This window comes from Malurus melanocephalus, unplaced genomic scaffold, assembly GCF_030028575.1.
Source record: "Malurus melanocephalus ecotype Western Australia unplaced genomic scaffold, MMel_1.1 scaffold_293, whole genome shotgun sequence".
Lineage (NCBI taxonomy): Eukaryota > Metazoa > Chordata > Aves > Passeriformes > Maluridae > Malurus > Malurus melanocephalus.
In genome coordinates this window covers 14,502-38,373 of record NW_026623525.1, presented here as the reverse complement: position 1 = coordinate 38,373, position 23,872 = coordinate 14,502, and the positions used below count along the sequence as shown (strand labels likewise).

At 60.2% G+C, this 23,872-nt stretch overlaps 2 protein-coding genes across 2 annotated transcripts in view; one reads left to right on the top strand and one right to left on the bottom strand.

The window, feature by feature from the left end:
- The window catches only part of UNC13A (unc-13 homolog A), a 32,540-nt gene extending 13,118 nt beyond the window's left edge, over window positions 1–19,422 (top strand). The window contains exons 19-41 of the mRNA XM_057376869.1: window positions 388–503; window positions 607–770; window positions 1,504–1,666; window positions 3,718–3,786; window positions 3,897–3,986; window positions 4,095–4,229; window positions 4,633–4,766; window positions 5,189–5,274; window positions 5,508–5,634; window positions 5,714–5,810; window positions 5,931–6,074; window positions 7,152–7,235; window positions 7,437–7,514; window positions 7,759–7,847; window positions 7,957–8,109; window positions 8,243–8,366; window positions 14,155–14,211; window positions 14,389–14,469; window positions 14,580–14,727; window positions 15,772–15,828; window positions 17,038–17,127; window positions 17,205–17,364; window positions 17,607–19,422. Of these exons, the coding sequence (XP_057232852.1) occupies window positions 388–503; window positions 607–770; window positions 1,504–1,666; window positions 3,718–3,786; window positions 3,897–3,986; window positions 4,095–4,229; window positions 4,633–4,766; window positions 5,189–5,274; window positions 5,508–5,634; window positions 5,714–5,810; window positions 5,931–6,074; window positions 7,152–7,235; window positions 7,437–7,514; window positions 7,759–7,847; window positions 7,957–8,109; window positions 8,243–8,366; window positions 14,155–14,211; window positions 14,389–14,469; window positions 14,580–14,727; window positions 15,772–15,828; window positions 17,038–17,127; window positions 17,205–17,364; window positions 17,607–17,895 (2,735 nt within the window). The 3' untranslated portion in view covers window positions 17,896–19,422. The remainder of the gene's footprint in view (window positions 1–387; window positions 504–606; window positions 771–1,503; window positions 1,667–3,717; window positions 3,787–3,896; window positions 3,987–4,094; window positions 4,230–4,632; window positions 4,767–5,188; window positions 5,275–5,507; window positions 5,635–5,713; window positions 5,811–5,930; window positions 6,075–7,151; window positions 7,236–7,436; window positions 7,515–7,758; window positions 7,848–7,956; window positions 8,110–8,242; window positions 8,367–14,154; window positions 14,212–14,388; window positions 14,470–14,579; window positions 14,728–15,771; window positions 15,829–17,037; window positions 17,128–17,204; window positions 17,365–17,606) is intronic.
- A 3,098-nt stretch (window positions 19,423–22,520) lies between these two features.
- The window catches only part of LOC130579796 (unconventional myosin-Vb-like), a 10,144-nt gene continuing 8,792 nt past the window's right edge, over window positions 22,521–23,872 (bottom strand). The window contains exons 20-22 of the mRNA XM_057376857.1: window positions 23,183–23,357; window positions 22,991–23,071; window positions 22,521–22,912 (exon numbers count right to left, since the gene is read on the bottom strand). Of these exons, the coding sequence (XP_057232840.1) occupies window positions 22,754–22,912; window positions 22,991–23,071; window positions 23,183–23,357 (415 nt within the window). The 3' untranslated portion in view covers window positions 22,521–22,753. The remainder of the gene's footprint in view (window positions 22,913–22,990; window positions 23,072–23,182; window positions 23,358–23,872) is intronic.

Sequence of the window (23,872 nt, the reverse complement as noted above, 5' to 3'; positions counted from 1 at the left end):
TCCAGAGGGGATGTGCTGCCAGCCATAGGCTGAAGGCTGAAGGCTCCTGCAGCAGGGTCTGCTGTCTAAACCATGTAGTATCAAGAGCCATCAAGATCAAGTGTTGTCCCAGGGTCATTTCCAGAGCCCTTTGCCCAGTAGGTTCTAGAGCACCAGCCCTCTGCAAGAAGGGAAACTGAGGCACAGAGAGGCCACCTCTCTGGTGTCTGGAAGCATGTGCCATGGTGGCACTGCACCCCACCTTGGCTGCCCGCAGTGCTGGCTGCCCCCTCARCCCTGGCCTGATGGACCCTCTGTCCAGGGTACAGTGCCCCTCTTTGGGGCTGGCAGTGAGCAGGGTTGCTCTGTGGAATCCTCACATCTGGTCTCCCTCCCTGCACCCCGTAGACAAGCGCACTGACAAGTCAGCAGTGTCGGGAGCCATCCGGCTGCACATCAGCGTGGAGATCAAGGGTGAGGAGAAGGTGGCTCCCTACCACGTTCAGTACACCTGCCTGCACGAGGTGAGCAGCCCAAGCAGGCACGGGGGGCACAGCCCCCTCCCCAGCGGTGCCACCGTGCCACCACTGGCCTTGGGGAGCTGACAGGACTCATCTGTACCTCCAGAACCTGTTCCACTTTGTGACGGATTTGCAAAACAATGGGGTAGTGAAGATCCCTGATGCCAAGGGGGATGATGCCTGGAAGGTGTACTTTGATGAGACAGCACAGGAGATCGTAGACGAGTTTGCCATGCGCTATGGGGTGGAATCCATCTACCAGGCCATGACGTGAGTTCCCTGCCCCCCACCTGGCTCAGAGGGGCTGCCTCAGCTCTTGTTTGGGGGAGCTCTGACCCCATCATCCTTCCCTGATGCCATTGGCACCAACCTCCCTGCCATGGGTACAGACCTGGCCAAGACTGTGCACCCATCCCTCCTCTTCCCAATGCACTCTGGCACAGCCTCATATCAAGTCTTTTGTCCCGTTTGGGCACCACAAGATCAGAAGGATCTAAAGCTGTTGGAGAGTGGCCAAAGGAGGGACACGGAGCTGGAGAAGGGTCTGAGGAGCGGCTCAGGGCTCTTGGCTTGTTCAGCTGGAGCAGAGGAGACTGAGGGGAGACTCCTCAGGGGCTGCAGCTCCTCCCGAGGGGAGGTGGAGGGGCAGGGGCTGAGCTCTGCTCTGGGACAGGGCCAGGAGCCCAGGGAACGGCTGGAGCTGTGTCAAGGCTTGGGATGGATCTCAGGGAAAGGTTCTTGTGTCCCCAGAGGGTGCTGGCACTGCCCAGGCTCCCCAGGGAATGGTCCTGGCCCCGAGCTGCCAGAGCTGCAGGAGCGTTTGGACAGCGCTGCCAGGGATGAACAGGGTGGGGTTGTTGGGGGGTCTGGGCAGGGCAAGGGGTTGGAATGATTCTTGTAGGTTCTTTTCAACTTAGGATGTTCTGGGATTCAGTAATTCATGCACCCCAAACCCTCATCCCTTCCCATGCCCTGTGCCCTCACCTCTCCSCTCTCTCTGTAGGCATTTTGCCTGCCTCTCCTCCAAGTACATGTGCCCCGGGGTGCCGGCCGTGATGAGCACCCTGCTGGCCAACATCAACGCCTACTACGCCCACACCACCTCCTCTTCCAACGCCAATGCCTCCGACCGCTTTGCTGCCTCCAATTTCGGGGTCAGTCCCATGGTAAGTAAAGGCTCTTTCTTTTTTCTCTTGTTATTTTGGGAGGGGGTGGGGGGCACTGGGAGCAAAACGAGCAGTGCAAAACACCCCACTTCAAACTGCAGCCAGGCAGCAGTGGGGTCAGCCACTGCTTGCCCTGAAAATCATCCCACTCTTGGTTTTCAGGAAGGAAGAGAACCACCAACTTCCAAATTGGCTCCCCTAATTACAATGGGAGCCTGAACAAGCTGGGATGCTGGGTGGCAGCATGGCAGGAGCGGGGGGACACTTTGGTGGCAGAATCAGAAGCAGTGGCCAGGAACCACCGCTGCAGTTTGTGGGGAGTTTTGCACAGCCACGTGTACTTTTGGGACCCCAGACCTGCTGCAAACTCAGCTGGTTTCGCCAACACCCACTGGGTGCCGAGTGGGGCGAGTTGGTGGCAGGGCTGGGTGCCCCTCGGGGACATGGGCAAGGAGGGGCTGAGCCCTCGTCTTGGCTCCCCCCGTGCCATCCCAGAGATGGGAAATGGTTGCTCTGGGTGCAGAGCCAGAGTCAGTGCCCAGCCCCGGGTGCAGCAAGGTGTGGGTAGCCAGGGACRCAGCCAGGACCCAGCGCAGCTTTGGCTCACCTCCACGTTCCCCTTGCAGGGGGCAGCTAGAGCCCAGCGAGCTGTGCCTCCGGATCACATAGCAGGAGGAAACCTACCGAAAACCCGCCTTTTCTCTGACATGGAGGATTTTAAAAACTTGTCTCTTTCTCTTTTTTAGAGAGCCTAAGGCTGGGTCCTAAAGTGGCCRGCCGTGTCGCGTTAGCCCTGAGTAGCCGTCGTGTCCAGTGTTAGTGCTGCAGCCGATCCTTGGGTGTCGGGGACGCACGGTCCGGCCCAGGGCCCGGCTGGGCCATCAGCCATCATGGCGAGTGCCGAAGGTTTGCGGTGGCCAGCGCAGGCTGCGGGCGTGGCTGAGCCGTGGACTCACTGCCCCATCCCACCCCCGTGTCCTCATCCCAGGACTCGGACGCTGCTCCGCGGGTCAGCCCTGACCCGTACAGCCGGTGCTGAGGGGGCAGCCCAGGGCTCTCATGGGAGGCCCACAGGGCTGTCCAAAGCCTCTCCACCAGCAGGAACGCAAAGGGAGATGTTCCCCAACAATGTTTGGGAAGRAAGTTTTCCCTGTGAGGGAGAGAGGCCTGAGGGTGCTCAGAGCAGCTGTGGCTGCCTCATCCTTGAAAGTGTTCGAGGCCAGGCTGGACAGGGCTTAGGGCAACCTGGGCTAGTGGAAGGTGTCCCTGCCCATGGTAGGGGGTGGAACAAAGTGGTCCTTAATGTCCCTCCCCACCCAAAGCCATCTGGGATTCTATGATCAGTTGTTTTGTCATCAGCTCTGACCCCYGATCCAAGCCGCAGCCCTGGATGGGATTGGCATCCTCCCACTCTGTGCTCCCTGGGTGGGAGCTGGGCTGAGCTGGACTGAAGCTTCTCAGCCCCAAAAGGATCTCCCCGCCCGGGTGTTCCCTGTCCATCTCCCACAATGCAGCCCAGTGGGACTAGGGAGGAGTCCGTGGAAATGTCCAGCTCTTGGACCACCCTGAAGATGGACAACCACTGCACGCCCTTTCCCTGCCCTTTTTCCATKGAAAGCCTTGATCCTGGGGCTACAGATCCTATTCCCCCTCTCCCARTTCCTGCCCTGAGCCCAGCCTTGGAGGTGTTGCAGTGGGCAGGGCAGACAGAGAGGCCTGTTTCAGCCTCCCAGCAATGACAGGGGACACATGGTRTCACTTGTCCATCCTGAACCACACTTGGCACTGCCACATGTGCCCCAGGAGCTGCTGAGGGCCTCGAGTGAGCCCCAGCCACCAGCAAGGACATCTCTGCAGACATTGCCTGCCTCTGCAGGGCTCTGATGGGGGAAGAAGGGAAGGAAGGACAGTAGGAAGCAGGAGTAGGACAGCAGGAAGGAGAGGGATGAGCAAGGGCTGGGCTGGCAGCAGACAGAGCCAGGGGCAGGGGATGGGGGCGGGTCCCTGTCACCATTCCCCTGCTCACCTGTCCCTGGGGCGTCTCTCCGCAGAAAGATCGCTTTGTCAAACTCCTGGACCAGCTGCACAACTCCCTGCGCATCGACCTCTCCATGTACCGGGTAAGTTGCCCACCCTGCCTCAGCTTCCCCTGAGCTGGGTACGTGGCTGTTTCCTCAACCCCATTCACCCCATGAGGCTTTTGTGGACAACTCCCCTCTTTCCTTCCCAGAACAACTTCCCTGCCAGCAGCCCTGAACGGCTGCAGGATCTCAAGTCCACGGTGGATTTGCTGACCAGCATCACCTTCTTTAGGATGAAGGTAATGCTGGGACCCCCCTCACCCTGTCCCTCAGGGGACCTTTCTTTAGCTCCAGTTATTTGGGGGTTGGGTATCTGTTCCAAACACCACCCCACCCCTGCCCACCAGGTCCAGGAGCTGCAGAGCCCCCCACGAGCCAGCCAGGTGGTGAAGGACTGTGTGAAGGCCTGTCTCAACTCCACCTACGAGTACATCTTCAACAACTGCCACGAGCTCTACAGCCGCGAGTACCAGACAGACCCGGTGCGTGGGGCGGCGGGGACGCCGGGCACTGACCTCCCTATCCCTGCCCTCTCTCCATCCCTGTCCTTCTCCCCATCCCTGCTCTTCTCCCCATCCCTGCCCTTCTCCCCATCCCTGCCCTTCTCCCCATCCCTGCCCTTCTCCCCCATCCCTACCCTTCTCCCTCATCTGTGCTTTTCTCCTTTCCCTCCGGCTCCTGCTCCCTCTCCAGAGTGCTCAGTTCTGTCCAGAACAAGCCCCAAGCCTTGGGCAGAGTTTGAGCTGTGAGGCTGAGACAGGACAGACAAATGGGGATTTTGTGGGGCCYCCAGGGTGTTCCCTCCTGCTCCCTTATTAGTCCTGACACCAAACTCAGCCCTGCAATGGGGTGACCGGAATCTCTGCTCTGTCYCTGTCCCTCCAGACTAAGAAAGGCGAGGTGCCCCCCGAGGAGCAGGGCCCCAGCATCAAAAACYTGGATTTCTGGTCCAAGCTCATCACCCTGATTGTCTCCATTATTGAGGAAGACAGGAACTCCTACACGCCCTGCCTGAACCAGTGAGTAGGTGCAGGGGAAGGGGGTGCTGCTGTGCCCGCAGGGGGTGCCCACATGGAGGCAGTGGGAGCTGGAGACCTTTGGAAGTGCCTATAATATCCATTCCACAGCTGGGAAAGCTCAGGTTGCTGGGAGGTGTGTGAGGGAGGGCTCACAGTCCTGCTCCTAACCTCAAACTGTGCCAGGAGAGGTTCAGGTTGAACATCGGGAAGATTCTGTGGAAATGGTGGTCAGGCCTTGGCAGGGGCTGCCCAGGGAGGTGTCAGAGTCCCCATCCCTGGGATATCCAAGGAATGGCTGGATGTGGCACTCAGTGCTCTGAGCTGTGTGACAAGGTGGGGATCAGTCACAGGCTGGGCTTGGTGACACTGGAGGTCTTTTCCACCCTGAATGATTCTGTGATCCACACTCTCCCTCGCCCCAGGTTCCCCCAGGAGCTGAACGTGGGGAAGATCAGTGCAGAGGTGATGTGGAACCTCTTTGCTCAGGACATGAAGTACGCGATGGAGGGTGAGTCCCCGCTGCCACCCTGAGCTCAAACGGGAGCAGACAGGAGCCACCTTTGGCTCAAACCTCACCTGTTCCTTGGGCAAATCCATTTCATCTCCTCATCAACACCATGCCCAGCTTCAATGCCCCCCAGGAAGCACTTCCACCTTGATCCCATTACCCTGGAGCTGTTCTTTGGGAACCACTCCCCAGATTTGGGATTCAAAGTGACCCCACAACTTCTCCCCACGCAGAGCACGACAAGCATCGCCTGTGCAAGAGTGCAGACTACATGAACCTGCACTTCAAGGTGAARTGGCTGTACAATGAGTATGTCACCGAGCTGCCCTCCTTCAAGAGCCGCGTGCCCGAATATCCCGCGTGAGTGCAGCCTTGGGGCTAGATGGGGGGATGGCACTGCAGGGGCTGCTGGCCTCACCATGGTGGGTCTCTCTTCCAGCTGGTTTGAGCCCTTTGTCATCCAGTGGCTGGATGAGAATGAGGAGGTGTCTCGGGATTTCCTGCATGGAGCRCTGGAGCGGGACAAGAAGGATGGGGTATGAACAGGACTGGGGATGCAGTGTGGGGGGTGAGGGATTTGTCCCTTCATGCCCAGTGTGTCCTGCCTGGGGCCAAAATCTCCCCTCCAYCTCCTGCTGACACCTCCTCTCCCACAGTTCCAGCAGACCTCGGAGCATGCACTTTTCTCCTGCTCTGTGGTGGACGTTTTCTCCCAGCTCAACCAGAGCTTTGAGATCATCAAGAAGCTGGAGTGCCCTGACCCCCAGATCGTGGGGCACTACATGCGACGGTTTGCCAAGGTGGGCACCTGCCAGGCCAGGGGTCAGCACCACCCCTGGGACCCCAGTCCCTGCCCTGGCTGGAGCTCCTGGGCTCTGTGCCCCCTCCATCCAGCTGTGGACAGCCAATGTGCCACCAACACACCCTGGGACACTCCCAGCTCTGCTAGCACAGCAGATTATTAATTAGTTATGAGCTAATTTATGAGTTATTTGCTTAATTAATATAAATTAATCAAAACTGGCTTRCTGCAATGTAGGAGGGAGTTGCATGCATGACGACTGCAACTTCCTTCCCAGCGGTGCTGGTGGTGGAGCTGCCCATGGAGACCAAATGTGGCTCATGTGGCTTCTGATGCATGAGCATGGGCCAGGTGTGCCCAGGTGGRCAAGGAGGCCAATGGCACCTGGCTGCACCAGCAATGGTGTGGCCAGCAGGAGAAGGGCAGTGCCTGTTCCCCTGTACTGGGCACTGCTGGGGCCCCACCTCGAATCCTGGGGTTGATTTTGGGCCTCTCACAACGTTGAGSATCTGGAACGTTTCCAGAGAAGGGAACAGAGCTGGGGAAGGGTCTGGAGTACCAGGAGCAACTGRGGGAGCTGGAGGGGCTCAGCCTGGAGAAAAGGGGGGTCAGGTCTGCACAACTCCCAGACAGGAGGGGGCAGCCAGGGTGAGTCTGGGCTCTGGTCCCAGGGAACAGGGACAGGAGGAGAGGGAATGGGCTCAAGCTGAGCCAGGGGAGGTTTGAGTTAGATACTGGGAAAATGTCTTCACTGAAAGGTTTGTCCAGCCCTGGCACAGGCTGCCCAGGGCAGTGGTRGAGTCACCATCCCTGGAAGTGTTAAAAAACATGTGGATGTGGTATTTGAAGACATGGTTTAGTGGTGAGCATGGTGGTGGTGCTAAGTTGATGGCTGGACTTGAGCTTAAAAGGCTTTTCCACCCTTAACAATTCCATGATCCTATGATGTGTGGGGCCAGAGGGTCTGGGGGTCCTTGACATGAGTTTGTTTCATTGCTGTGGGGCTTATGGTTTCCTTCTCTCCCTCATTCCCCTTCGTTGCTGCTGTCTGGGTGTCCTCACTGCTGCCCTGCAGACCATCAGCAATGTGCTGCTCCAGTACGCTGAGATCATCTCCAAGGATTTTGCCTCCTACTGCTCTAAGGAGAAGGAGAAAGTGGTGATGTATCTCCCTTCTGCTGTCCCCACACGGTGACCCCAGCTGTCCCCTCAGCCCCAGGGTGTGTTGGTCCCTTCCTGATGGCAGTTCCTGACACTGCCAGGGTGGCTTCCATGCAAGGTGGGAGGGTCCTGGGGCTGTGGGCAGCTGTCCCAGCTGTATTTATTGGTGCTGACCCCACTCTCCATCCCACCCCTCCAGCCCTGCATCCTGATGAACAACATCCAGCAGCTCCGTGTCCAGCTTGAAAAGATGTTTGAAGCCATGGGTGGGAAGGATGTGAGTATGGGGGGGGGCTCCAGGAGGGAGTCCTGTGGGGGGCTGGGTCATTCCCTTTCCCAAAGAGGTGGTGCTCTCCCCAGTTCCCCAATGCTGGGAGCACACCCCAGTTCCTCACTCTYGTGTGGGATCACACTGTCCTACCCCCATGTGGGACTATCCAGGGGTGCATTTGGGGTGCAGAAACCTGCCTGAGGGCTGATTCAGGGATTCTGTCATCTTCTCCAACCTATCCTTCCTGCAGCTGGACACAGAAGCCAGTGATATCCTCAAGGAACTGCAAGTGAAACTCAACAAYGTCCTGGATGATCTGAGCCGAGTCTTTGCCACCAGGTACAGCTGGGTGAGAGGGCAGTGGCCACGGAGAGGTCTGGGGGTTTGGGAGCTGTGCCTGGGGATTCTGGRGGGATATGCTGAGCTGTCTGTGTGCTGTGGTCGCCAGTTTCCAGCCACACATTGAGGAGTGCGTGAAGCAGATGGGTGACATCCTGAGCCAGGTGAAGGGCACTGGCAATGTCCCCGCCAGCACCTGCAGCAGCGTTGCACAGGATGCTGACAATGTCCTGCAGCCCATCATGGACCTGCTAGACAGCAAGTGAGTGTGGGGGCAGCTGGAACCCCCACCCTGCCCCTCCTGGCCTCCTCAGAGAGCGTGAGGGACCTGCAGGGTCAGGGTGACAGGGCAGGGGTGACACATGGGGTCCTCCAGTGCTGTCTCYTGTGCACAGCCTGACGCTGTTCGCCAAGATCTGTGAGAAGACGGTGCTGAAGCGGGTGCTGAAGGAGCTCTGGAAACTGGTGATGAACACCATGGAGAAGACCATTGTCCTGCCCCCACTCACAGACCAGACGGTGAGTGATGGGGACAGGGCCCAGGCACCCTGAAACACAAGTGACTGACTGGAGCCAGGGTGGAACATCGCTGGCCAGGTGCCCTTGCTGGCACCTGAGAGGGTTGGGACTTCACTGATGTCTCCAGCTCCTGGCCAGGGAAAGGAAGGAAGAGAGAAAGGCTGTCCTTGCCCCAGCTGCCTAGTGCAGCCCAGCACCTTCCTGGTTGGCTGTTGCCACCTCCATTGTGGCATCAAGAGAGGACACTGGTCCCTTCTTATCCATCCTTCCCTCAGAGCATCCCGTGCCACACTCATTCACACTGGCTGTGGGCATGCTCCCTGTGCCAGGAGGTGAATCCATAGGCTCCTGGAGTGTGGGGACATGCTGCCTGTTGGCCTTGCTGAGGGGCTCGGGGGTTCCTGAGGATGGAGGGACATATTGCCCAGCAGGGCTGAGCTGTTCCTGGCTCCTGGGGGTTATAGGAAATGGTCCCTGTCTGAGGCTATGTATTGTTTGTCTGCCCCGCACACACACTTGAAGCTTCTGGGGTAGTTCCCTCAAAGGCAGGCAGGAAAGGGTGACACTGAGTGCTCTGAGCCAGCCTGTCCCTGTCACTATTTGGTGGCTTTTGTCACTGTTACAAAGCTGGGCTCAGGCTCTTCCTTGGAATTATGTCACCTTTCAGTGGCCGTGGTGCTYCTGTGCTGAGGGACAGCACAGTGGTGACATGTCAGCCCTCGGTGGTGCCACCTCAGTGCCCTGAGCCTGGCTTGAGKCAGCCCCACATTGCTCCTGACCAGAGCTAAAGGTGGCCAAACCTCGCAGGAATGCTGGTGCCCCTGAATCCCAGTCCCCATCCCAGTCCCTTCCCTGCCACGCTCCAGGGGCAGTGGGCTCTGTGCTGAGGGCAGAGCAGGGGGCACCGAAATGGATCGGTTGGGTAATTTTCCTGAGGGCAGACAATCCTTGGAGAAAGCCATGCTGGGACTGCTCCCTCGGGCAGGGGACATACTGCCCAGGTGTCCCTGGGTGCCAGCCCACCTGGTGGCTGGAGAGGTTGGCAGTTTGGGGGTACGGTCAGAGCCGGATGTTGAGTAGGGCCCCTGGAGCTGAGCATCCCTAGGGCAAAGCCTCCGTCACAGTCAGGAGGGACAGGGCAGGTGGGGACGGGGCCCCTCGGGGKCTGTGGAGGCCCAGGGTGCGGTGGCAGGGCAGTGACACTGAGTGCTGCTCGTGGGGGACACCCCTGGCCCCGGTGGGGGTGGGGGCAGCCAGGGCTGGCGCTGGGGAGGATGGAGGAGGCGGGGGCCGGCACTCACGTCACGGTTGTTCTCTCCAATTGCTCCTCTCGCCTCTCAATGGCAGATGATTGTAAGTACGGCAGCTCCCTGTCTGTCTGTCTGTCTGTCCGCTCTGTGTCGGTCCTGGCCTCGCCGGTTCTTGTCTTGTGTGGCTGCCCGTGCCCTGCCCACACCCTCCTTCGGCTCCTGGCCTGGTCCAGCTCCCGGTCCCCACCCGTGTGCTGCCCGCCCGGCACTGGCTCCTGGCCGGCACATGCCAGCGGCCCCTCCAGGATGGGGAGGGCGTTGAGGTCTCGCGCAGATTGGCGGTGCCGGGGTGTGGGGAGGGACAGGGGGAAGCGATGKGCGGGAGGGGACGGTGATGGCAGTGCCATGTCATCAGGGAATGCCCCACCAGGGCTCCGTGCCGAGGGGATGGAGAAACACCGCGGGAGGCACAAGCAGGGAGCGTTGCGTGCCTGGAGTCGGGGCTGCTCKTCCTTTCCCTCGTGCCTCAGTTTCCCCTCGAGGCCCTGGTTGGGGTCTGGCTGTGGTGGGGGTGAGGGCAGAGGCTTTCCCTGCCGTGAGGAGGAGAAGTCTCTCGGGGGGACACGGCGGTCCCTGGCCCGGGTGCTCGGTGGTAGGGCAGGCTGCTGGCAACGAGTCGTGAGGCTCCTTCCCCGGTCGGGATATGACCCCGGGAGCCTGGACTCCCGGTTCCCTTCTCGGCATCGCTGCTGGGTCCTTGCATGGCTTTGACTGAGCAGTTTCCTTCTGTCCTCTTCTGACCAGTCTGTGGCCATGGGTTTGTGTCCCTGGGGGCAAGGGAAGGGCGATTCCACCCCGCACCCAGTCCTGTCCCCAYCCCTGCTGTGACTCAGCCACCCGTGCAGGAAGAACGGAGGGGTGGGAGCCAGCAGGTGGGCGCTGSTACCAACCCCTGTGGGAACAAACACCCCCTGTGCTGTCCCCCAACACCTTTTGTGTCAAACAGCAACGTTTGGGGGGGCCCTGGGGGCAGCCCGGGGCTGAGCCTCCCCCAGGCCTCCTGGGGACCTCATGGGAGCCCCATGTCCCAGCCTTGCTGAGGCTGTGGGAAAGGGGGCAGTGTCAGCTCTGTGGTCACCCATCATCCTGTGCCAGGGCCAGAACCCTCCTGGCAGTCCTGCTTTGCCCTCCCTGTGCTGCTTGTTCCTCCTGAGGCTTCCTGGCCAGCTGACCCCCTGCTCTCCTTCCTGGTTCCAACATGCCCCAGTCCAGCCTGAGAGCSCAGTTTGGCCCCACCATGGCACCGCTGCCTCGTTTCACCCAGTTTCTCTTGCCTGGATCAGTGTGGGGTTGTTACTGGGTCAGTGTGGGGTTGTGACTGGGCCCAGCCCTGCACAGACCAGAGCTCTGCGTGCTGATCCCAAATCCCAGCTACCCTCTCCCTGTTCCCTCCCCAGCGCTGGGRGCACCTGCCAGAGCTGGAGCAGGATGTGTGGGGGCACCAGAGCCTGCCCACACACAGCTGGATCCTGTATTCCAGCCAGGATCATCCCTCATGGATTCAGCATCCCTGCATCCCAGTGAGGATCATCCCTGTAGGTTCAGCATCTCAGCCAGGATCATCCCTGTAGGTTCAGCATCCCTGCATCCCAGTGAGGATCATCCCTGTAAGTTCAGCATCCCAGCCAGGATCATCCCTGTAGGTTCAGAACCCCTGCATCTCACTGAGGATCATCCCTGTAGGTTCAGAATCCCTGCATCCCAGTGAGGATCATCCCTGTAGGTTCAGCACCCCTGCATCCCAGTGATGATCATCCCTCATGGATTCAGGAGCCCTGTATCCCAGCCAGGACCATCCCTCTAGGTTCAGCATTCCAGCCAGGATCATCCCTGTATGTTCAGCATCTCAGCCAGGATTATCCCTGTATGTTCAGTGTCCCAGCAGTTTCCCAGTGTGAGGACAAGTTCTCCAGCAGTGCAGCATCCTGCTTTCCAGCCGGGATCCAGCACCCTGATGACAGCAGGCCCTCACTGCGTGTCCCGGTGGGGACCAGTCCCCTGCTGGYTGTCCTTCAGGAGCTCGTGATGTCTCTGCCACCTGTGCCCCCGTGTCCTGTCCCATGCTGTCCCCCCCGCCCCACACTCAACCTCTGACATTGCTTCTACAGGGCAACCTCTTGAGAAAACATGGCAAGGGGACAGAGAAGGTAAATAGCTGTGGGCTCCGTGTGTGTCACCGCCCCGGGGCCACACCCGTGGCCTCACACCCGCCTGCTGTGGAGGTCCCGGCTTGTCCGTGCTTCCTCTGTCGTGCTGTCTGGATGTGCTGTTGCCTGCGTGGTGTTGTGGTGAGGTGTGCTGTGCTGTGTGCCGGGGACAGTCCCGGCTCTGTGTGTCCCTGGGGCAGGGAGCGTGGGCTCTCTGCTGTTCAGCCCCCGTGGGGGATGTGGGGTGTGATCCATCCCCGTGGGGTGTGACCCATCCCCATGGAGGGATGTGGGTGTGACCCATCCCCGTGGGGTGTGACCCTCCCCCTGGGGTGTGACCCATCCCCATGAAGAGATGTGGGGTGTGACCCTCCCTGTGGGGGGATGTGGGGTGTCACCCATCCCTGTGGGGAGTGTGGGGTGTCACCCCTCTCTGTGGGGTGTGACCCTCCCTGTGGGGGGATGTGGGGTGTCACCCATCCCTGTGGGGTGTCATCCATCCCCGTGGGGGATGTGGGGTGTCACCCATCTCCGTGGGGGATGTGGGGTGTCACCCTTCCCCACAGGGGACGCTGCCCCAGAGCCCTCAGCCCCAGCTGCCTGGCTGGACAGGGGATGAGACTCGCTGCATGGGAGACCCTCCACACGACCCCGTCCCCCTCTGGGGGCTCAGGAAGAGGGACCCCCCATGCTGGGTCTGGGGCTGGGGGCTGCTGAGATCCCCTGGATCTCCAAGCCTCCTACCCCTTCCTTGCTGAGCCCCAGCCCTGCCCCAAGGGCATTCTCCTGCACACGGGCTCTTGCCTTGCCTGTCTGGGGCTCCTCATCATGGGGTGATCCCTTCCTGGATCTTGGGAAGATCCCAGCAGTGATCCCTTCCTGGATCTTGGGAAGAGCCATGCCAGGATCCACCTGGGCAATGCCTGGGAGACGTTGGCTCCTGCTCAGTTCGCTGAGTGTTCTGGGTGAGCTGATTCCCTGTGACTTCCCGGCCCCAAATGGGGTGGGGAGTGAACCTGGCCCTCTTCAGAAGAGACCTGGCACACTCATCACAGCTTCAGCAGCACGCTACCAGGGCTGAGCCTTTGCAGCTGCGACCTGGTGCCAAACCAGTGGYACCAGCGGAGAGCTGGGCACAGCCACAGGAGAGCACAGGGCTGGAGCCCTCATGGCCAGGGGACATGGGGGGCCTGGAGCTGCGGCCACCAGTAACTGTCCCTTGCTGTTCTCTTCCAGAGCAGGGTGAAGCTGCCCAGTCACACTGAAGTAAGGACATGGCTCTTCTGCTCCCCACTTGGCACTGCTCTCTCCCCTTGCCTCCTCCCCATCCCTTGTCCCCTGCGCTCTGGGTTGACGGGTCCCAGCTCAGTGCAGTGTCCTGTYGTGCTCTGTTTTGGGGACACCAGTGTCCCCAGCTCCCAGCCTGTCCACTGCCTAGGGTAGATGGGAATGTTGAGGGTGGGATTGATGGGACAGAATCGAGTGGGTGGAGGGGTGGGCATGAAGGGTTGATAGGGGGGATATAAAATGAGGTCATGAAGAGGGCAGACCCCTGCAAAAGGTAATGGTTAGTGAGGGAAAAGCTGAGGCTTCTCTCTTGGGAAGGACTGGAGCTCCTGGTGCTGGACGAGGGAGGGTGGAAGAGGTCTCTGGGCTCCAGTTTACCCAGTTTGCACACTGGAGCAGTTGAGAAGGGGAGCTTGTGCTTAGCCCGGTGAGAGGTGCCAGCCCGGGGCACTGAGTGGGATCTGCCTGTCCATGGGGCTGCTGGAATGGCTCCACGGCTCCTGCTATGGCAGGGGCACAGGGCAGGTAGAGGCACCTGGGGCACTCACCTGGGGGGTTCCTGGGGGGTTCCTGGAGTGCCAAGGGGCTGAGAACCTCCCTGAGACCAGCCAGGGCTCTGTGTGACAGGCAGGTGCTTGGTGGCCGTGGTCACATCCTCCCTGTACCTGCTGTCCCCCGCACTCGCTGTCTGCTCCCGGCGTGTCCAATATCCGAGCGATCATCACTGTGCCAGGCCCTGCTGGATGCAGGGAGCACGGGGAGCAGGATGGGACCCTTGGGCCACGCTGCTTGTGCTGAGCAGAGCATGAGGTCCCTGAGGCCGGGGTGACGTCCTGTCTGCGGTCCCCACGCCGCCAGCCTCCACCTGTGCTGAGACGGGGGCTGCCGGCCCGGCTCCTGCGTCACCTTCCTGGCTGCGGTCCCCTGGAGCCTGGGGGAGCCCTGCAACTGCAGTGAGCTTCTGGCATGATGTGCCCAGCCTGCCCACGCCACCCCCAGCCCAGCTGCTCACCGGGGCCGTCCCTGTCTCTTTGCTCTCTGCAGGGCACACAGATGATTTTCAACGCGGCCAAGGAGCTGGGGCAGCTCTCCAAGCTGAAGGTGAGGGCTGGGGGGCTGGGCTGGGGGTCAGCGAGCTGAAGGTGAGGGTTGGGGGTCGGGGTTGCTGTCTGTTCTAGGGTGGATGCCAGGACCCCATCACTGCCCCCTTGCTGGCCTGGCTGGGTGGTGACAGCAGGGTCCCCGTCCTGTGCTGAGAGCAGGATTTGTGCCCCCCAGGACCACATGGTGCGTGAGGAAGCCAAGAGCCTGACCCCGAAGCAGTGTGCTGTGGTGGAGCTGGCACTGGACACCATCAAGGTGAGGGCACTCCGGGGGACTTGGGGTGTCCCCAGGGATGTCACCCTGAGGCTCAGACAAAGGGGGCACCAGGGGACATCCTGAGCATCCTGAGGCTTCTCCCCCTGCAGCAATACTTCCATGCCGGTGGCGTGGGGCTGAAAAAGACATTCCTGGAGAAGAGCCCTGACCTACAGTCGCTGCGCTATGCCCTGTCCCTCTACACCCAGGCCACTGACCTCCTCATCAAAACCTTCGTGCAGACCCAGTCATCACAGGGTAGGACACGCTGCTCTGGCCCCTGCCCTCCCCACGGGCCCCATGGCCAGGACCCACCTTGGCTCTGTCCCACTGGGGCTGGGGGTCCCAGCCAGGCTCAGGGTGGGGGACAGATGGGTGGGAAGGGTTTTTTCCTCCCATGGTCTGCAGGTGAAGAGGGGCCCTGGGTACCCAGCCACAGCCTGGCACTCCCCAGTCCCCCACCAGCAAGAGCAGTGGGCCCCCAGTGCCAGGGCACTGCTGGGCTGGCGTGGAAGTGGGGCCTGTGGGTGGGGGGAAGGTCACCCCCTGGCYAGATGTCACAGTGTTTGTCCCCTCTGGATGGTCTGAGTCACCCAGCACAGACCAATCACAGGGTCCACTGGGTCCAGGAGCTGTGCCACAGCCTGTCCTGGGCACCTCCCAGGATTGGCCTCGGGGATGCTGGGGTGCAGTGCAGGATTCTGAGCACCTTCAAGGGCAGGATCAGCCCTCAGCTCTAAATGCTACCCTTTATTGTGTCCCTTGAGATGCTCGGTGGTGGTCAGGGGCCACYGCAGGGTGCCCCAGCCAGGCTTGTCTGCGTCCTCTGCAAGTGGGACGTGCGTTCGCTGTCCGTGAGTCTCCTTCAAGGGACGTCTGTCCTGTCTGTGCCTCCTGTGCCAGCCGTGTCGGGGGCGTGGGGTTGGGTCTGGTGGGTGCCAGCACCCCTGGGTGTGCCCTGTCCCCAGGAGCTCAGAGCCGGGGGTGCCTGGCGCTCCTGTGTCGCTGCAGTGTTGTCTGGGTGCTTGGCCGTCAGTCTGTCTGCGAGATCTGATCTCTCTTTCTCTTTGTTTCCCCCCCTCCCTCGCTGTTCCTGTTCCCCACACACGTCATCTCCTCCCTCCTCTCTTCCTCATCTCTTCCCTCCTCCATTCTCTTCCATCTCCTCCGTCCTCTCTTCGTTGTCATCCCCTTCTTCTTCCATCCCCTTCCTCCTCCATCCCTTTCCTCCTCCATCCCCTTCCTCCTCTCTCTGTGTACTCCGTGCCCTGTCTCTGTCTCTCTCTCTCTCCTTCCCACTAGTTCATGGTGGGAAAGGGATTAGGTTTACCCTTAGTGAAGAGGTTTATCCTGACAAGGGTACGTGTGCTACTCGCCCACCCCTGCACCTGCCTGCTGCCGGCCTGGGCCAGTAACAGTCCCGGCATCGCGGGCCGGGGTGGCCTGGGGACCCCCAGAACGGGCAAACTGCCACTCCCAGGGCTGCTTTGGGGGGAATTTGGAGGAGCTGTGCTCAGCCACACTGACCACACCCCAGAGCGGGTTGGGGGCTGTCCCCACAGCACCCCACATTGTCCCCAGTGCTGCTGCCTGGGGGTGGGCACCTGCCATGACCTCCCCTTGGTACACAGGGCCCTAGGGGATGCCATGCCCCATGCTGTCCCCATCCTGCCCTCCCTGCTGCCCTAAGGACCATTACTGGCCCTGCTCCAGCGTGCTCCGTCTGCCTGTCCCGGGGTGCAGGGAATGAGCCCCCCAMGGGCCCCGCTTAGCCTCCATCACACCCTGCTGGGGGCCAGGGCTGCACCCACGCTTGGCCTTCCATGCCCAGACCCCCTCCTTGCCCGCCATCGCCTCCATCCTGGCTCAGCATGCAGGGGYGGGGGCTGGGGGACGGAGGGGAATTTGCCAGGCTCAGCCTGGCCTGGCACCCTCGGTGACACATGGGGACATGTTCTCCTGCTGGTATTCCCACCCTGGGAGCTCTCTGCTGAGCCCTGTCGGATCTCCGTGGTCCCATGAGACACACAGAGCCTGTCCCTCTGCCTTGTGCCCTGCCCTTCACCCATGGGTGCATGCACGGCTCTGGGGGGATATGGGGTGGCTGAGCTGTTGGTTGCAGGTCACCAACAGTTTGATGTGGTCCCTGGGGTGGAGGGGTGTGAGGGGGCAGGTCAGCCTCGAGACATGGGTAGCGCTGTGTCTGCCCTGGTCAGGCACCTCCTGCCCAGTGCTGTGCCTGTGGCACTGTCACCCACCCCTCTGTGGCCAGAGTAGGGGCAGGTGGGCAACTGTCCTGTGCCCCATCCTGGCCAGGCCCCTCAGCCCTGCCTGGGCAAGGCGGGGCTCACAGGAGTGGGATGGCAGAGCCAGCCTGGGGCTGGGGGTGTCCTGCCATGTCGATCACAGCTGCTGCACCCACTGCTGTACCCATGGCCCTTGGGGACACTGCCCACCCCTCTCCACCCCGCAGTGGGTGACCTGCCTCCTCCAGCGGGGTTGGTGATGGGCAGGGAATGGCAGGAGCACCAGTAAAACAGGCACTGACACCTCGTCCCTCTGCCACAGGGTCTGGCGTGGAGGACCCCGTGGGGGAGGTGTCCATCCACGTGGAGCTCTTGACCAACCCCAGTGGCGAGCACAAAGTCACCGTCAAAGGTGGGTTCTGCTGGCCGGGGTGCTGGGCTCGGGCTGGTGACACTGCCCTGTGAGCTTCACCTGTCCCCTCCTGGCAGTGGTGGCTGCAAATGACCTCAAGTGGCAGACATCGGGCATCTTCCGGCCCTTCATCGAGGTCAACATCATCGGGCCCCACCTCAGCGACAAGAAGAGGAAATTCGCCACCAAATCCAAGAACAACAGCTGGGCCCCCAAGTACAATGAGAGCTTCCAGTTGTGAGTGGCACCATGGGCTGGGGAYATGGGGACAGGCTGAGGGACGTGTCCTGGGGTCTGCCAGTGAGTTTGCTCATYCCCTACGGGATGTTTTAGGTATTTTCTCATCGATAAGAGCAGGGAGAGGGGAACAGGAGTAAAAAGGAAAAGGCTTTCTTAGGGGTGGGGCTGTTAGAGGGCTGGGGGAGGGCTGAGGTGTGACCCCCGCTATGCCAACACCGCCCGTCCCTTGCCCCCTCCAGCACGCTGGGGACAGAGACGGGCCCCGAGTGCTACGAGCTGCAGGTGTGCGTGAAGGATTACTGCTTTGCCCGGGAGGACCGCACGGTGGGCATCGCCGTGCTGCAGCTGCGCGACATCCTGCAGCGCCCCGGCGGCGCCTGCTGGCTGCCCCTGGGCCGCCGCATCCACATGGACGACACCGGGCTCACCGTGCTCCGCATCCTGTCCCAGCGCAACAACGACGACGTGGCCAAGGAGTTCGTCAAGCTCAAGTCGGACACGCGCTCGGCCGAGGAGGGCAGCAGTTAAAGCCCCTCGGTCCCCCCGCCCTCGCCCCCCGCTCCCGGCCCCCCGACAGCACCCTCCAGCCGTGTATAAGCCATAGGAGTGGCCGCAGAGGAGTCGCCGGCCCGGCCCTGGGGAGGGGGTGCTGTGGCTGCAGTGGCAGACCCTCCCTCCCTCCCTGGCCACGCTGGCTGGGTTACAGCGGTCCCGAGCACAGCCAGGCCCCCGCCCCACCCCGCAGGAAGGTGCTGGGGCCGGGGGGGCTGCAGGGAAGGGCTGGACCCGAGCCCGGCCCAGGGGAGCGACCGGCCCTTCCCCAGCCTGTCTGAGATAGAGGAACCCCAGTTGCCCATCCCCGAACCTCCGCTGTCCCACCCAGCCCCGCAGCTCACGAGTGACAGAGAAAAGGGCTGTGGAGGTGCGTGTATCTCATCCCACGTGCGGGTGTTGGTGAGTGGCTGGCACAGCGTGATGTCCCCTTGTCCCCATGCCTGGGTGGCGGTGTGCCCCGAGGGCAGGGCGGCTGCCAGCCCTGAGCACCTGTACATATGTAAATAGCTGTACATACAGGGCAGCTGGACAGGCCGTGTCCTGCACCCGGAAGGGCTATTGGGGCTGTTGGGTTGGCGGGTGCAGCCCCCACGTGCCCTGCACACGAGGTGCCCTGCACAGGGTCCCCTCCCTGGCTGGCAGCAGCATCACCGGGGTCGGGGGCAGCAGGGARCAGCCCCCAGCCCCTATCTCCTGTCTTCCCTGCCTTGCTGCCACTGTGGGTTGCCCCAGTGCCCCCCACAAGGTGCCAGGGGGAGGCGAGGGCTGGGGCCACCAGAGCAGAGGGATTCCTTCCTCCTTGTTCAGGCCGGTGGGACCGGCATCCCTGAGCAGTGCAGCCCATGGGATCTCCTTGGCACAAGCAGAGCCCTTCCCACCCCACTGCCAAGAACCCCTCCCTCCAGTCCCCCAGTAAGAACCAGTTCTGTGCCCCCAGTTCCCCAGTGAGCACCATTTCTGTGTGGTAAGTGGTGTGCATGTCTCGTGTGAGTGCCTGGGAGGCCGGGGTGTGCGGTGTTGGGGTGGCCACCCTGGCTGGCCCCTTTGCCCCGAGTCCTGGGGCAGCTAGAGGCCTCATGACCCCACAAGTCAATACAGCTCTCAGCCCCCATTCCATCCCAAAACAGGGTACCCCAGCTGGCCCCCACACTCTTTTTTCTAGAGGGTTTGCCTGGGACCAAAGGGTTTCACTTTCCTCTCTCGTTTCTGTTCAATGTTTACACCCTTTTTCTACCGGCTGCTCCTGCACGGCTGGGCTGGGGCTCGGCCCCAAACCCCAGCCGTGGTGCCCCTGGCCCCGTGCCCCCTCCCCAGACTGTCCTGTTTGGCATGTGATTGAACTGACCAATTCTGCTCCTGTAGCACAGTGTCACCGATGCCTGTGTGTCTGTCCCGCCGGCGGCGGCGGCTCCCATGGATGCATGACAGTGAGATGTTTTGCACTATTTTGAATTTTTTGGGCTCTGTAAAAATATTTTATTATAACTGACATTAAAAAGCACACCCTTCACTGCGGCTCCYGTGGGCTTCCCAGCTCCTCTTCCACCCCAGTGCAGCATTTCCACCTTTAAAGGAACAGCCWGGGATATCCAGCCCCAAGGAGAATCAGCTCCAGGGATAACCAGCTCCAAGGACCAGTAACCCAGGGATGATCACTGTTGCCACTCAACCTCCCCCGACAGTGCCTTTGCAAAGCCAAGGACAGGCTTAAATGGAACSACAGGAACACAAATCCTGGAACRTCCTGAGCTGGAAGTGACACACAGGGATCATCATTCCAACCCCTGTCCCGGCCCAGACACCCCAAMAWCCCCACCCTGTTCATCCCTGGCAGCGCTGTCCAAACGCTCCTGCAGCTCTGGCAGCCTCGGGGCCGGGACCATTCCCTGGGGAGCCTGGGCAGTGCCAGCACCCTCTGGGGACAGAAGAACCTTTCCCTGAGATCCATCCCAAGCCCTGACACAGCTCCAGCCGTTCCCTGGGCTCCTGGCCCTGTCCCAGAGCAGAGCTCAGCCCCTGCCCCTCCGCCTCCCCTCGGGAGGAGCTGAAGAGCTGGGAGAAAGCTGTCTGGGGAGGGACTGGGGTGAGGTGGGCAACTGGGGTGTCTCCAGCACCATGCTGATAATTGGCAGTCATGGGAGGGATCAGGGACAGCCAGCACGGCCGCACCAAGGGTAAACCCATCCCCTGTTGGTCATGTGAAATTCCATGCTTGGGTTACTCCATCAATGGACCAGGGATGAGCTGATATGGATGGGTTGGCATCCAGTGGATGGCACCTGCCTAGACTCTACATGAAACACCACACCAGTCCCTCAAACAATTCTTCCCACTAAATTGATGTGGGGCCTGATGACCTACAGAGAGAGCTGGGGCTTTTCCTGGCATCTGGCAGGACCCTTGAGAATTGTAGGGCTGTCCCCAGGCTGTGCTGCAATCATGGAATGGTTCAGGGTGGAAGGGACCAGTAAAGCTCATCAAGTCCCGCCTTGCCCTGTGCCCATGTGAAAAGAGAGCAGAGGTTCCCTGTCAGCCTAAGATGACAGAAGCTGTGCCCCTGCAGTGCATGGAGGTCCAGAAATTCACCTGCAGCCCCTGGAGGACCCTGCCCTGAGGAAGATCTGGCCCTCTGTGCTGGGCAGGCTCCTGGCAGCACTTGGGGCTGGAGCAGCTCCTGCAGAACCTCTGGGATCCATCCATGGTGGAGCTTCTTGGAGAGCTGAGCCCACACAGGAGCAGAGGAGGAGGAAGGAGCAGCAGCAATCAGGGGGGAGGAACTGACCACAACCTGCACTGCCCCTCCCCTGCACAGCTGTGGGGAGGAGGTGGACAACTGGAGAGGGAGGGTGAAAGGGAGAAGTGAGGACAAGGAGGTTTAAGATTTATTATTTCCCATTATCCTCATGGGAGTTCATTAACAACAATTTAAACTAATTCCCCCAAACTGAGGGGGTCAGGCTAAATCCCTGACTGTTCCTCCATGCAGTAACCTTTTGGAGTGAGGAATCGTGGCCTTGGGGGCCATGGCCACTGCATAAACCAGGGGGAGTTTAGAACAGAGTCCTGCCCCCCACTCCCAACCCCAAATGGCCCCTGGAAGCCATAAAAGGCACCAAGGTTTTGAGATCTGTACCTTGGAAGATCCAAAGGGCTCTGAAACAGAAATATGGGCACACAGACTCTCAGGCCCAGACWTCAAGGAGCTTCAAGATGAGAGGAAATGGCCAGGACAGATTTATAATGGTTATTAGGAAAATTTCTTCACTGAAAGCAGGGTCAGGCCTTGGAACAGGATGCCCAGGGCCAGAGTAGACTCACCATCCCAGGAAGCATTGAAACACTCCAGAGCTGGGGYACAGGAGGAGGGGGTTRAGTGGTGAACATGRGGTGAGAGGTGGGYTCRATGAGCTTAAAGGTCTTTTCCWGCCATKATTCTATGGACTAATTARGGCCTGAGGTATATACAAATCACTTATTTTAGAACAGGGTCTGCAGCAGCAGTGGCAGGTCACAGTTTGGATGCCAATATAGTTAAGAGTAAAAAAAAAGAGTTTTTAAAATATAACCATTTACMCATCAGCTGCCCCCTGTGAACAGGACAATACTCACAGTCCATCACCCTCTGAAACCCCTTTCAGTGAGTCCAAACAACGCTCTGAGGGAACCTGGTGGCCCTTTGGTCTGTGAGCTCTGGGGTGTGATGGTCGGCACTGGAAAAACTAAAGGGTGGCCTTTGGCAATGGGAGCAGCACCCTCGAGTGGGAAAATGGAGTCACTCCAGGCAGCAGGASTTGATGGAACCAAAATCAGTTCAGCCTGGAGGAGGCTCTAGGGACACCTTTTAGTGCCTCAAGGGCTCAAAGGAGCTGGAAAGGGACAGGACAGGGGGGAATGGCTTCCCCCTGCCAGAGGGCAGCATTGGGTGTAACTGGCTCATCTCCCCACCACCAAATCTCACGTCAGTCACAGAGTAGGAAATAATTGGATCCTCGACTTTTAATTCAGGTCCCTCTGAGCCCTGACTCTCATGACACCTCATCCTACTGCCTTATCCATGCACTCTCCATCCTGAGGAGGACCCCAAAGCCATTATAACTAAAGACCAGGACACAGCAATTTTATGGGATTAATTAGTCTACTCCTGGGATAGATCCTGTTTATGAGCAAAGGGGGAGGCTTGTCCTCAGGAGATATTGCAATTCTTCAGGTCTGAAGGGAGAATGCTGTGGGACAGTGTTTGACTGGAACTGTCAGRTAGGTCAGGGGGGAGTGGACAATGATTTACTCCTCAAGAGGAGCCCAACCATGATCAGCTGCACCAAACCTTTGGAGAAATGCTCCTGTTCCAGCTGCAGACATCTCACATTCCAGCACTCCTAACGCKCACAGGCTGAGGTGTCCTAAAGTCTGTGTGTCATCAGCTGAGCCAGGTCCTTCAAATAAATCCTCCCTGTCATCACAGGAACCAGGCAAGTCTGTTCCAAGCCTGCTGACCACCCTGACCCCTGCTGATCACCCCTTCTCTAGGGAGCAAAGAGCTCCTTCCCAYTTCCCTCCCACCCCCCTGCAAACARCCTMAGCAYCAAAGTTACCTGCAAAGACTTTTATTGACTTCAAAGGATTAAAAAAGTGGCCAAATCCCCCAGTGCAGGACTGTCAGGAGTCCTGCCTGTGCCACAAACAAGGCACCCAAATTTCAATAAATGAACAACTTCACAGAACTTTGCACTCCAAAGGTGCTGCCCCTCTACTCTCACAGCCTTCCGAAACTTCAGAGGGTTCAGACACCCCAAAACAGGTCCCTGGCAGTGGYGCAGGGGCAGCCCCAGGCTCAGAGGCGGCCAAGGAAGGCCAGGTTGAGGGTGTCAGGGATGTGGAGCTCATCCAGGTGCAGYGGGGAGGCAGTGAAGTGCAGCTGCACAGGGAAGATGTGGCTGGTGTCCACCAGGAGCTGGCCGGGTCCCTCCCTGTAGCGGTCCTGCAGCCGCCTCTGCGGGGACAAGGGGCACATCAGGACTGTCCCCCCGGGGTTGGGGGTCACACAGGGCAGCCCCCAGGCCCCACTCACCTCCACGCTGCTGATGAAGCCAGGGCTGACACGCTCCTCCAGCCCCACGGCCGGCGTGTACGCCCGCAGGATCTTCACCACCTGGGCGAGAAGGGAGGCAGGGAAGGGCTGRGCACACCCTGCCATTTCTGGGTGCAGCAGCCCCCGGGAGCCCCAGGATCAGGTGGGATGAAGCCCCAGCTCTCCCCGTACCTGCTGGGGTGTCAGCAGCGTGCAGAGGCTGCACAGAGCTCCAGCGTCCTCCTCTGTCACCTTCTTCACCTGCAGCAGCTGGGCAGCCTGCACYAGTGGCTCCAGCACCTCACAGGCACCGCTCTGCTGCAGCCCCTGTGCCCGCAGCCACTGCTCCAGCTGGCTGAGGTTGTACCTGGTGGGGACATGGCAACTTCGGCTACCCTGACTGACAGCAAACTCCCCAGTTTGGACTACTTTTTTTGGATGTGAGAGTTTTCTTGGACTCAGAATTTGCCTTTTCTCGCTGCTTTGCAATAGAGAAGCAATTTCCAGGCCTTCTGGGTATGTAAGTTCATTCTTGTCAATCAGGACTTTTTTCCTCTGGATATTTGAATTTCCTTGCAGGGGGATCATCAGCCACCTCCCACCATCCCCAGGGACACCCATCCTGCCTGGGACCCACCTGAGCTGGATGTCACCACCCCCAGGGACACCCATCCTGCCTGGGACCCACCTGAGCTGGATGTCACCAACCCCAGGGACACCCATCCCACCTGGGACCCACCTGAGCTGGATGTCACCACCCAGGGACACCCATCCCACCCGGGACCCACCTGAGCTGGATGTCACCACCCCCAGGGCCACCCATCCCACCTGGGACCCACCTGAGCTGGATGTCACCATCCCCAGGGACAGCCACCCTGCCCA